This window comes from Dendrobates tinctorius, unplaced genomic scaffold, assembly GCF_039654945.1.
Source record: "Dendrobates tinctorius isolate UK_male_01 unplaced genomic scaffold, ASM3965494v1 ptg000022l, whole genome shotgun sequence".
NCBI lineage: Eukaryota > Metazoa > Chordata > Amphibia > Anura > Dendrobatidae > Dendrobates > Dendrobates tinctorius.
Genome location: NW_027361690.1, coordinates 81,881,468 through 81,895,596, shown reverse-complemented (window position 1 = coordinate 81,895,596; position 14,129 = coordinate 81,881,468). Strand labels below are relative to the sequence as shown.

The 14,129-nt window shown below is 41.1% G+C and overlaps 1 protein-coding gene across 3 annotated transcripts in view; it reads left to right on the top strand.

Annotated features, from left to right (window-relative positions):
• ADAMTS17 (ADAM metallopeptidase with thrombospondin type 1 motif 17) overlaps nt 1–14,129 on the top strand; it is a 428,881-nt gene that overhangs the window by 351,807 nt on the left and 62,945 nt on the right. For all 3 annotated transcript variants that reach the window (XM_073568808.1, XM_073568807.1, XM_073568809.1), the window contains one exon: nt 9,664–9,799. In XM_073568808.1, the coding sequence (XP_073424909.1) occupies nt 9,664–9,799 (136 nt within the window). The remainder of the gene's footprint in view (nt 1–9,663; nt 9,800–14,129) is intronic.

Below are 14,129 nucleotides of genomic sequence, written 5' to 3'. Positions count from 1 at the left end.
ACGTTAGAGCCTATTGAGGTCCCATGTGTCAATAAATAGAAGTTGTCCTGGAACAAAAAGTGGTTAGTAGTGAGTACAAGTGTGAGGAGTTCAGTACATAAGTTGATTTGGTCTACGTCCATGCCTGAACCCGTAAGAGGGTGATGTACTGATCCCTTCAGTATATGGGATTGAAGTGTATAAATCCTTTACATCAAATGAAACCAAAACCGCATTATCCGGGATGCGACCAAGATCCTTGATAACCTTTAAGAAGGCTCCAATGTCAAGGATATAGGATCTAGAAGTCTGGATTAGAGGGGTAAGAATTTTTTCAAAAAACCTTAATTTGGGGGATAAAATTGAATCTGTAGAGGCGACTGTGGGTCTGGCTGGCGGATGTTCAAGACTTTCATGTACTTTGGGCAGTGTATAGAATACAGGTAGAATCCATAAACTATGGTAGGTCCATTCACCTAAACACATTTAAGGTCCTCTGTCAGTCCACCACTTTATGTAAAGGGTTTTGCTAGACCTCATTTATATAAAATATTATATATATATATATATATATATATATATATATATATATATATATATATATATATATATATATATATATATACATATACATATACACATTTTCTCACAGATACGGATTGCGATCTGTCTGGAAGTACTTCTCTTAAAGTGACATGCTCCACAAATAGTCCGGTGCGTCATCTTTGACTTGAACTACATATACTTTCCTAATATGGGTCCCTTTACACCCTCTTTTTTGTTCTCTCTCACTTTCCTTGATAGGACTCTGACTGATAATCTTACCACCAAGCTATATTGTTGTTTCCCGTTTTACATCATGTGTCTGTCGAATTATGATTGTGCATACTTGACTTGAGGTTTTCTATGCCCATAAACTATGTCCAATATATGACCATTTTTGTAAATACTTCTGTTTTTTTATTTTTTTTAATGTTTTGTTTTGCACATTTTATTGTTTTTTTTGTAGTAACTGATGAAGGTCGAAGCGACCGAAACGTTTTGTTTGTACTACAACCTTGGACTGTATTAAAGCTCACTTCCTGCTTTTATAAGTTGAGTGCTGGGTTTATATTATACACTCACGTGACTGTCGGCTGAAATATGAAAAAAATGAGAGCTCTCAAAATATGGTGATGCAAAAACTAGTTTTCACAATGAAAAGTGTCTTTTAGTGTGTGACAGCAGCCAAACATATAAACCTGATATATATATGATATCACTTTAATAGCACCGACACAAAGTATAAAGTCACCTAATCACTTATACTGCACGAGGAGTGGTGTAAAAAGTAAACACCACCAATTCTTCACCTGCTGTTGATTTTTTCATTCAGAATCCCAAAGATCGCAGTAAGGCTCAACGCATATTTATCCTGCGCCCTACGCTGAGCGCTTACATCGGGGTTTCTGTGTAAATCTCTGAAATACGTGATTCACACAGAACCCCTGGCGGAAGATTCCCTATCATGAGGCAGATGGAAGCACTGTGGACGCCATAAGACCTGTGATCCGGCTGTATCCATCTTTTTAGGGTTGCATAAAAGTACAGTTGGCCACAGTTTTTGTGCACTTCTAAAAAGGACAATGCTAAACAGAGACCAAGCGGAATTCGCATTAACTTTTCAGCCTCATTATAGTGAATGGATCCATTGGGAGTTTCATCTGTCACGTCACTCAGAGTTTTAGATGGAAACCCCGATGTAAGTGCTCAGCGTAGAATGCCAGATAAATGTGATGATGAATGTTATGTAAAATGTCCCCAATAAAAGCTTCAACTCAATCCACAAAAAAAGCAAGCCCTCACTCAGGTCTGTCATTTGTTAACGGAAATATAGTGGGCTTCCACATTACAGGTAGCACAAAGGATCTGGAAAAGCAAAATGGCTCCTTGCCCTCCCAAAAGGAATTCCGCAAATTCTTCTCTCCCAAATCCAAATGCCCTCTCCCTACATTCTGAGCCCAAGTGTGCCTAAACCCCATTTAGCACCCACATGTTCGGCATTTTTGAGTGTTGAGAGCATGCCTAATTTACAGGTGCATGTCTCTAGAAGCATAGGCTGGGCATAATGTACTGGTCACTACAGCGTATTGGTCACTACAACAGCAGTTTACAATTTTCCCTCAGCAACATCCACTGCTGCTTGTTTCTGGAAAACACCCATGGAGTCAAAATCGTACCTACATCTGTAGATAAATTCCAAAAGGGTTATAATTTCCAAAATGTGGTCACTCGAGGAGAGATTCTGCTTTTTTAGCACTTAGGGGCTCCACAAACTATTATAGGAAAATCTCCACTCCAGGAGGCAAATAGCGCTCCGTCCCTCACGAGTCTCTTCGTATGGCTAAGCAGTACAGTACATTCACATATGGGGTATTTCTACATTCAGCAGAAATTGTGGGACAAATTTTGGTGCCATTTTTGCCCATTCCCCAGTATGAAAATGTAAAACTTGGGGCTAACACACAATCTTGGTGGTAAAAATGTAAATTATTTTTTCTTCACTGCCCAAAGGTATAAAATTCTGTGACACACCCGTGGTGTCAATATAATCACTGCACTCCTAGATGAATTCATTGAGATGTTTAGTTTGTAAAATGCTCCAAGAGGAGATCCCAAAAGGGGGAAAAAAAAAACACCTGGTTCCCGCGCTGCTATACTTCAGCCCTCAAATGGAGGAAATCCAGTCTATTCTAGGAGTAGGTTCCAATATCAATGCTTTATTTCATGGTACATACAAAGACAACACGTTTCGAGGTCCATTCCATGACCTCTTCCTCAGGTCGGATGTACCATGAAATAAAGCTTTGATATTGGAACCTACTCCTAGAATCGACTGGATTTCCTCCATTTGAGGGTTGAAGTATAGCAGCGCGGGAACCAGGTGTTTTTTTTTTTTTTTCTTTCTTTTTTTTCCCTTTTGGGATCTCCTCTTTGAGTAATGGAAGCAGACGCTGTCTGTCTACACCCTCCTGCTGCAGCTTCATTATATGGGATTGAGCGTATTTAGTAGTTGTGGCGTTACACAACCTCTGAGGGTGAATACCCTGAACAATTCAAATTTTTCTTATTATATCTGGTAAAGCCCTATGGGCGCGCTTTTGTGGCTTCTTTTATCTTTATAGTTTGTAAAATGGGGTCACTTATGGGGGGGTTCTGCTGTTCTGACATGTCAGGGGCTCTGCCACTGTAACTGTCATGATCCAGGACGGGATTTCGCTTTGACCCGTCCTGGTTAGACTATGGGTTAATTGTGCTGCCTCTCTCTGGCAGAAGGAGGCTATTTAGTGCTCACTGGACCTGGGTCCGGTGTCAGTTATACTCCTGCCCTCGGCTGAGTTAAGTGACCTCTTGTATACGTGTGCCTTGTGCCTGATAACTTGTTGCCTGCTTGGTTGTGATCTGGTTCTGTCCCTGTTACGAGTTCTGCCTGCCCCTCTTGTACTGCGCTACCTCTCGTGTATGACTCTCTGCTTGTGACCCGACTTCTCTCTGCTTGTCCCCTTGGTACCACGTCGCCCTCTTGTGTATGACCTTTGGCTTTGTCTGACTACCCGTCTGTTTGTCCCTCCTGTACCTCGTTTGCCCGTACTGTTGTGACCTCCGTTTTGCCTGACTCTGAGTTGTTGTATGGTGTCCTGTCATATCTGAAAGCAGGACGCTAAGCCCCACCCCCTTGCAGTCACATGACCATAGGTCCTGTTCCAGCTTGCTCATTTTCAGTGTCCGCAGGTCCCGTGCCTCTTTACTTTCCAGCGCTGACTGGACCCTGACACTAATAGTTTGAAGCACGCCTGGTCACCTCTGCGGCCCTGCTCCCCAGGTAACTTTTAGCACTGCTTCTGTACTCAAGCGCAGATGGAGATCTCGGCACTGAAATCTCGGGAGATGAGATTCAGCGCTGAAATCTCATCTCCCGAACTTTCAGTGCCGAGATCTCCATCTGCGCTTGCGTGGCGGCCATTTTCCAGGAAGCAAGCCACCGCGCAGGCATGGATGGAGCGGCAGAGCCCCCCACGCAGCACGGGACAGAGCCCGGTGGCGGTGGCAGGTACCGGGGGACACAGCGTGGCGGCAGCAGCATCCGAGGGCCCCAGTGTGGTGGCAGCAGCACCCGGAGGACCCAGCGCGGTGGTGGCAGCACCAGGTACAGAGTGGGCGGCAGCACCCCGGGGACACAGTGGGCGACAGCACCCCGGGGACACAGTGGGCGACAGCACCCCGGGGACAAAGTGGGCGACAGCAACCCGGGACAGACCGGTAAGCAATAAGACGCCTGGATTATAAGAAGCACCACCATTTTATTAAAAAACGTTTTTTCCTAGTTTTCTCCTCAAAATTTGGGGTGTGTCTTATAATCCGGAGCGTCTTATAAAGCGAAAAATACGGTAGTTCTAGATAAGTTACCAAAGGGGTGTAGTTTCCAAAATGGTGCTACTTGTCAGGGGTTTCCACTGTTTAGGCACATCAGGGGCTCTCCAAACACGACATGGCATCTGCTAATTATTCCAGCAAACTTTACATTCAAAAAGTCAAATGGCGCTCCTTCCCTTCCAAGCCCTGCCATGCACCGAAACAGTTGTTTTCCTCCACATATTGGGTATTTGTGCACTCAGGAGAAATTACACAACAAATTATATGATGCAAATTCTCCTGTTACCCTTATGAAAATGCAAAATTTGGAGCCAAAAAGATTTATCTAGGAAAAATATGAGTTTTTTTTTTATTTTTACGGCTTTACATTATAAACTTCTGTGAAGCACTTGTGCGTTCAAGGTGTTCAATACACATCTAGATAAGTTCCCTAAGGGGTCTAGTTTCCAGAATGGTGTCGCTTGTGAGGGTATTCACTGTCCAAACAGTGGTTTTCCCCCACATATAGGTATCGGCTTGCTGAGGAGAAATTGTGCAACAAATTGTATGGTCCATTTTCTCATAGGTCTAAAGGATAATTTTTGTGAAAGAAAAGTAAATGTTTATTTTTTCCTTCCACATTCCATAGGATCTTAGTGCCCTTAAAGTCACTTCAAATGTGATGTGGTCCCTAAAAAAAATGGTTTTGCAAACTTTGTTATAAAAATGAGACATCGATGGTCAACTTTTAACTCTTATACTGTATCTTCCTAACAAAAAAAAAATTATGTTTCAAAAATTGTACTGATGTAAAGTAGACATGTGGGAAATGTTACTTATTAACTATTTTGTACGCTGTGACTTTCTGATTTAAGGGCATAAAAACTAAAAGTTTGAAAATTGCACAATTTTCGCCAAATTGCCGTGTTTTTTTCACAAATAAACGCAAGTCATATCAAATAAATTTTACTACTGTCATGAAGATCAATATGTCACGAGAAAACATTCTCAGAATCAGTGATATCCATTGAAGCGTTGCAGAGTTATGACCTCGTAACATGACAGTGGTCAGAATTGTAAAAATTGGCCTGGTTGGGAAGGTGAAAACAGGCTTCGGGGTGAAAGGGTTGAATGATGTAACGTAGGCTGGAGCTTCCACAGGCATGGAAAGAACTGCGACATATTAAATATTTTTTTTAAGTTAAATTTAGGATATTCCATACCCAGTTGCTCTTCACCTTGAAAAAGGAATTCCACAGTTTGAAACATTACTGAGATTATTATTACACTTGTGGTATTGGAACTCTAATAAACATTACCATAATTTGTATCATCACTCATTCATGTGCTGTCCCTTGCAGTGGAAGGATCTGCACCCACCCTTTACTCTTACCTTTATAACTGAAGTGCTGCTAAAAGAAAGGACCCGCTTGTGAACATGTTACTTTAAGCTAGGTCAACAGTTATACTGTGCTTTCCAGTAGATGTAAGGCTGTGAATTGCAAAAATATGTTCAGGCATTTATATGGCAACGTAATGATCAACTAAAATGGGCAAAATGTTCTAAATTTTTATTTGACAAATTTTAACTATTTACAAAAAGGTGACATTAGGGTAAGTCAGGGATTAGTAGTGGGGAGGGAAAAGTAAAGAAAGGAGAGGGTTAGGGAGTAAAGGAGGGACAAAGGAAAAAGGTAAACAAAATCTTAAATATAAAAATAAAAATAAAAGCTACAGTTGTTATGAAATAACTTACAGCGACATCGGCACTGCGAGAATTACTAAACACCGAAAAAAGCTAGACGAGTAGGCTGTTAGCCCGATAATTTTTCCAAAAAGGTAAGCCATGGTTTCCATTTGAATAAGTATTTTTCCCAAGTTTTATTAACAATTGCTAATGTACAGTGGGGAAAAAAAGTATTTAGTCAGTCAGCAATAGCGCAAGTTCCACCACTTAAAAAGATGAGAGGCGTCTGTAATTTACATCATAGGTAGACCTCAACTATGGGAGACAAACTGAGAAAAAAAAATCCAGAAAATCACATTGTCTGTTTTTTTTTCATTTTATTTGCATATTATGGTGGAAAATAAGTATTTGGTCAGAAACAAAATTTCATCTCAATACTTTGTGATATATCCTTTGTTGGCAATGACAGAGGTCAAGCGTTTTCTGTAAGTCTTCACAAGGTTGCCACACACTGTTGTTGGTATGTTGGCCCATTCCTCCATGCAGATCTCCTCTAGAGCAGTGATGTTTTTGGCTTTTCGCTTGGCAACACGGACTTTCAACTCCCTCCAAAGGTTTTCTATAGGGTTGAGATCTGGAGACTGGCTAGGCCACTCCAGGACCTTGAAATGCTTCTTACGAAGCCACTCCTTCGTTGCCCTGGCGGTGTGCTTTGGATCATTGTCATGTTGAAAGACCCAGCCACGTTTCATCTTCAATGCCCTTGCTGATGGAAGGAGGTTTGCACTCAAAATCTCACAATACATGGCCCCATTCATTCTTTCATGTACCCGGATCAATCGTCCTGGCCCCTTTGCAGAGAAACAGCCCCAAAGCATGATGTTTCCACCACCATGCTTTACAGTAGGTATGGTGTTTGATGGATGCAACTCAGTATTCTTTTTCCTTCAAACACGACAAGTTGTGTTTCTACCAAACAGTTCCAGTTTGGTTTCATCAGACCATAGTACATTCTCCCAAAACTCCTCTGGATCATCCAAATGCTCTTTAGCAAACTTCAGACGGGCCCGGACATGTACAGGCTTAAGCAGTGGGACACGTCTGGCACTGCAGGATCTGAGTCCATGGTGGCGTAGTGTGTTACTTATGGTAGGCCTTGTTACATTGGTCCCAGCTCTCTGCAGTTCATTCACTAGGTCCCCCCGCGTGGTTCTGGGATTTTTGCTCACCGTTCTTGTGATCATTCTGACCCCACGGGGTGGGATTTTGCGTGGAGCACCAGATCGAGGGAGATTATCAGTGGTCTTGTATGTCTTCCATTTTCTAATTATTGCTCCCACAGTTGATTTCTTCACTCCAAGCTGGTTGGCTATTGCAGATTCAGTCTTCCCAGCCTGGTGCAGGGCTACAATTTTGTTTCTGGTGTCCTTTGACAGCTCTTTGGTCTTCACCATAGTGGAGTTTGGAGTCAGAATGTTTGAGGGTGTGCACAGGTGTCTTTTTATACTGATAACAAGTTTAAACAGGTGCCACTACTACAGGTAATGAGTGGAGGAAAGAGGAGACTCTTAAAGAAGAAGTTACAGGTCTGTGAGAGCCAGAAATCGTGATTGCTTGTTTCTGACCAAATACTTATTTTCCACCATAATATGCAAATAAAATGAAAAAAAAACAGACAATGTGATTTTCTGGATTTTTTTTTCTCAGCTTGTCTCCCATAGTTGAGGTCTACCTATGATGTAAATTACAGACGCCTCTCATCTTTTTAAGTGGTGGAACTTGCACTATTGCTGACTGACTAAATACTTTTTTTCCCCACTGTATGTTCGTAAGAATTGTGTAATGACGTTTTCTCTATTATATCTTGAATTGTAGGAATGGTAGCTCTTTTCCAATTTAAACCTGTAGCGTTTTTAGCCACTGAGAAAATGTGTATTAGAATAAATCTATATTCTGAGTTGATGTGCTCTATTTCTAGAGAAAGAAGAGCTAATTGCGGGGAGATTATAATGTTGCTCCCAGTAACTTTTTTATTAAAGCGGAAATGTTACTCCAAAAACTCTGGATTTTAGAGCAATACCAGAAAATATGGATCAAGTCTCCTTTATTTCCGCATCCTCTCCAGCAAAGAGGTCTAAGATTTATAAAGACTTTAGCCAATCTATTGGGGGTTAAATACCACCTTGAAAACATCTTAAAAATGTTTCATGAAGAGAGGCCCAAAGATTAGATGAGTAGGACAAGGAAATAGCTTTTTCCCAGCTTTCAATAGGAAATGATTTCTTTAGATCTCTTTCCCATCGGCTTATATGTGAACATTTTTGGAGACCATAATCCTGGTTGAATATTCCATAGATCTTTTTGATTTTCCACAAAGTGTCATTGTTGGGATTGCAAATTAAATTCCCAATATACTCGGGAAAAGGGTATTTTGAATCATGAAGTCTCCTAATAGTTTTCCTCAGTAATATATAATATATCAAATCAGAAACAAGAACTTTACAAAGTGTTCTTCTAACTATGTTTTGTCCAGCTTTCATCCTCCCCAAAAAACGTTTAACTGACGCATTCCAGTTTTCCTCCATTATTCTCAATGGGAGATGTATTGAATCATATGGAGGCGCATCTCAGTACATCTAAGATGCATACACTTTCCTGTCTGTAGCAGTAAAAACTGGTGGAAAATATATATTTTATGTATCTTAATGTGGATGGATGTATTCACTACGTTCAACGTATACGTTGACGTTCAGATGTAGTTTGACGAATGGCACATGCCTGAATATATCTTAGACTTATACATCCAATGTAGATCTTATAAGCGACTAGGAGTAAAAAAAAAAACCCCAAAGAACAAACATGTAAAAAAGTAACAAATTTTATTTCCCATAAAAATACATAGAAACATAATGATGCAAATATCAGGCCTGTATATCAAATAGTAAACAAGTGATATCACCTGATATTAGATAACCCATACAGTGGTTCTCTATCGTAACATTAGTATCCAATATGCTCCGCACATGGCAATAAGTAAAAAGATGAAAGTAAATCTAATCCAGAGTAATATAAACCACCTGAATGGAAGAAAAAGGGGTCAAACAATCTTACCCATAGTAACCCTTGTGGGACAGCAAGGAGAGCAGATTGGTGTACGATTGTATAGCCCATCTTTTGAGTGTCACTGCATGGTGAAGTTCTGTGACGTTCTAGACTTTAAGTTCCTATTACATGTGCCGATAATTGGAGCCATATTGTGTCGTATACCAGATGCTGGTTTCATATGTTCCAGAGATTAAAGTGCATACAATATAACAGATGTGCAGCAAATTTATCAAAAGAAGACTGTGTGCTTTCACAGGACGGGTACAATGTGCTCATTAGAAGATTTCCTTTACAGTGCAGAATTATCTTGGATAACTTGTCATGCACACAATCACACACATTTTATAAGTGGTCCCATAGTGAGCTCTTCTGTAAAACATTTATATACTGGCATTGTAAAGATATGGCAAGTATCAAGCTGTCAGGAAACGACAAGTTTGAGCTATTCTAGATGCTGCTCTGCAATATATTCACTCATGCAGATACCCACTTTATTCCAGGTGAACGGAAGACTCTGGTGTCCTGCACAAAACTGGTGAATAAAACCATGCTGATAGTAAATGAAAGCATGTGCCTCCATGTGCCGCGTCCATTCCCACAGGTCCGGAAGTGCAACACACATCCATGCCAGTCAAGGTGGGTCTTGCATAGGCAGCTGATGTGTCTTTTCATAGCTACATATAGTGAGAATGTGTCAAGGCATGAAATGGTTCCAAAAATTGTTGCATACTATATTTATGAAAAATTTGTGTTTTTCCCCTACTTTATACCTTTTGCTACTTTTAAAAGGTAGGTGTTATCTGAATGTGGTTAGCGATGCAAATAAGATTTACAGGGAATCTGTCAGAAGGATCAACCCTGCTAAACCCATCTATATGGCCATGCAGGACATAGAAAGTTGAATAAAATGATACCTTGATATCTGTGATCTGATGTTTTATTCCAGAGTAATACAAGTTTTTCTTAAATTGTTAGTTAACTGTAATATGTAAATGAGTTGTTAAGATCTATGGGCCGGACATAGATCTTCCAGAAAGTCTGCTTCCAGAGTTTATAAATCAAACGGTTAGTTACCAGTATGAGACATATAGATCAGGAGAGCAGACTGTCAGCCATTGCATGTCTCACACTGGTAACTCCCTGTGTCATTTAATATAAGCTCTGGAGGCAGAATTTTAAGGAGATCTATGTCCCTGCCATAGATCTTAATAACTCATTAACATATTAAGAAAAATGTGGATATCTCGAGAATATGACATTGGATCGCAGATATCACAGTATAATTTTATTTAACTTTCTATGACCTACATCGTATTCTAGACCCAATCACATTACTCGCCAAGGATTGGAGAATTGATTCTTGTGTGTCACCGATTTTTTTATTTTTTTTTTATTTTAGTTGCGCCATAGCTAGTATCACACCCTATCTAATGTCAACTGATAAATAATTGTGGTTTTAGGTGTATAAAAGAAAATGCTGCTTTTATTGTTACTTCATTTTTTTATCTGTCACATTTCACAGTAACATAGGTTTGCAGTGTGTGCTGCAATCGGCCTGTCTTTAAATTTACTGATTTGTAATCCTTTTTACTGGGCCATTTATGACTTTGAAGTGTTTTCATTAGCAGGTGTTAAAGTCTGCCAAGCAAGCGCTGTTATAAAGATCTTTTCTCTTTCCCAGGCCCCTCTCACCTTTTGCTGTCTCTATTACTGCCTCTTTAACTAGAAGTGCATGGCTGTGTGAAAGTGCTGAAATTCTTGGAGACTTGGCAGCTCTATATCGACTTGACATACCGCTTTCCCACGCTCACTGACCACATTCACACTTGCAGTGCCGTTCCTGGGATCTCTGTCAGCAATGTGGTTTCTTTTTTAAACCCATTGATAACATCTCAGTTTCCAGTGGCATTTCCATCCCCAGGTACTAGACCTGCTGACTGTGCGGATGCAGGTTCCAGAAGCTGCCCAGGCTCCATGCTCTGGATGTGGATATATAAATCTCACTATTCCACCCACTCTCTGACTCTGCTACCAACTTCTCACTTTGACATCTGCATAAAATCTGCTACTGTAAGTTGACTATGGAAAAAGACCAATTCTTTATAAATCCTTTATATTTGTTGGCTATTGTTTGATGAGATGGTTCTCTCGCTTTAGAACTGCTGCTTCAGAATAGTTTCATATATATGTAAGACATATAAAAGAGCTTATTAGAGGCATTCTCCGGCTTATGAGGTTATTTAACAGTTTCCTGACTAATATGCATTGATTGATGATTATTGCTAGACTGCAGACTAAAAATTGGAAAGGGAAACAAAAAAAACATTTTCCCAACAACATCTTTGAAGTCCAAAAGCTAGAGATGAGCAATTTGATTTTTCCTGCCCTGGTCTAGTGTCCAGGCAAGTCCTCCATGGAATCCGGTGTCTACTTTCTGCTCTCCACCTGTAATCCTGCATTCTTCAAGTGCTTACTAGGTTTTGCAGCATCTTGATGTTATACCCTGGTCTGGTGTCATGACAGTGTGAGGACTAATTAGTGCGAGAGGTGCCCAGGATTATGGGCTGTAGATGCTGGCACAGAAGTGAAGACCGGCAGCCACAGAAGACTGGACACTGGACCAGGGCAGTGAAAATGTAATTTCTCATATCTACCAGTAGCGCTATAGATGAAAAATACTGCACCCCAAAAGTGGAGTCCCACTATAAAAAACAGTTATATCACTTTTTTCATTTTTAACCAGTCCTGAATGAAGAGCTGCCACCAGGAATTTCAGGGCACTATACTGACAACATTTTCGAGACCCCTTGAAACTCTACCCCAGCTTCACATCCACCCCACATACAAGGAAGAAATACTGTCACACCATCACCAGACCACATATTACCACCAAACAGTGATAGAATAATACCACATACATGAGAAATACTGCCACACCATGACCTGACCACATATTATCAATAAATTGTGAATGAATAATACCACATACAAGGGACAAATACCATCACACCATGACCAGTCCACATATTACCACCACATAGTGACCAAGTACTATAATACTGATCATTAATAAAAAAAACACAATACTAATATTACCATAAGTGCCATTATACACAGGAGCTTTGTACATAGTATACAGTGTATAGTGTCAGTGTACAGGTAACACACTAACTCATCAGTGACATTATACACAGTAGCCCTGTATGTAGTGTTAGTGTACAGGTAATACAGCGATTACCAGTGATATTATACACAGGAGCTCTGTATATAGTGTAAGTGTACAGATAATGCAGTGATCAGCAGTGACTTTATACATCGGAGCTCTGTATATAGTATACAGGTAATACAGTGACTCACCAGTGACATTATACAGAGAAGCTCTGTATTTAAGTTCAGTGTACAGGTAATGCAGTGATCAACAGTGACATTATACACAGGAGCTCTATATACTCTATACTATATAGTGTACGTGTACAAGTAACACATTACTCACCACTGAAGTCTCTAGTTGAAGTCCTTCATCTTCGTTTTCTTCATCCAGCACAGATCGCCATCACTTCTTGCAGCCAGGACTCATCTCTGCAGAAAAGAACATAATTATCTAGAGCACCGGTTCCAGGGCATATTGTACAATTTTTCCCCAACTTCTACACCACACCACATGAAGAAAAAGAGCTACATTTTGCTGCCCTGCACAGTAACAGGACCTCCCCCTCCTCACTGAAAACAGTTTGTTCAAAAATAAATTACATCACAGCAGTAATAATATTCCTTAATTAGCATCTATAATGATAATGTCCCCATCCTGGTTCCCTTGTCTCATTCCTGGCCCTTTGTGGCTCATTCCAGGCCTCATATGGTCTTCCATCCTGGTCCCATGTGTCTCTACTCTGCCCCCATGTGTCTCCACTCTGCCCCATATATTCTCCAATCCGGCCCCATATGATCTCCCAACCTGCCCCATGTGTCTCCAACCTGCCCCATGTGTCTCCAACCTGCCCCATATGTTCTCCAATCCTGCCCCATGTGTCTCCAACCTCCCCATATGATCTCTTGTTCTACACCATGTGTCTGCATTCTGCCCCATGTGTCTCCACCCTGCACCATTATTTTCCATCCTACTCCATATGTTCTCCCAACTTGCCCCATTTGATCTCCCATCCTGCCCCATGTGTCTCCATCCTATCCCCATGTTACGGCTTTCAGTACAAAAAAAGTATCTCTGTACCTGGCAGCAGTGTCCTCTCCCTCATCCATCTGAGGCAGGGACACAATGGTGCAAGGCAGTGATGTCATACGCCGCAGTCGTCAGCTGCTTGCCTGTGATTGGCTGGTGGCTGTTAATTATTGCTATGCGGGAAGCCACCAGCAATAGAACTTAACTGAACGTGTGTCCGAGGACGCATGTTAGGTTATTGAACTAGCAGGAGCCTTCCTCTGGAGCAGAAGCAAAAGGAGGGGGGCCCCTCTGCTCGCCGGCCCCATACACCAGTAAGGCCTGTTTCACACTTCAGTTTTTTGACGTCAGTCAAAATCCGTCAGAGTGTGAAACAATGGCTCCGTTTCCGTTTTGCCACAAACAGATGAGAGAGAGATTTTTTTTTTTGCTGCCAGAATGGAATTTGAGGTTAAAATTCTTTAAAGGAAATTGTTTTGGGCATGCTCAGTATAAAAAGGCGGATCCGTTGGCGGATTCCGTCAATTAACGGTTGCCAACGGATCCGCCGCCCATAGGCGTCCATTATAACGCATGGCCGACAGCGACGGATCCGTTGTTTTTGACGCACACAAAAAACGTTTGTGTCTGTCCACTCAAGACAGCGGACGCCAAAATTTAGACGGATCCGTCAAAAAACGGATGCAACGGATGACCAACCGTCAAAATCCGCCGCAATGCAAGTCAATGGGGAAAAACCGGATCCGCCCAAAAAAATGGCGGATCCGTTTTTTTTGCAAAACGACGGAT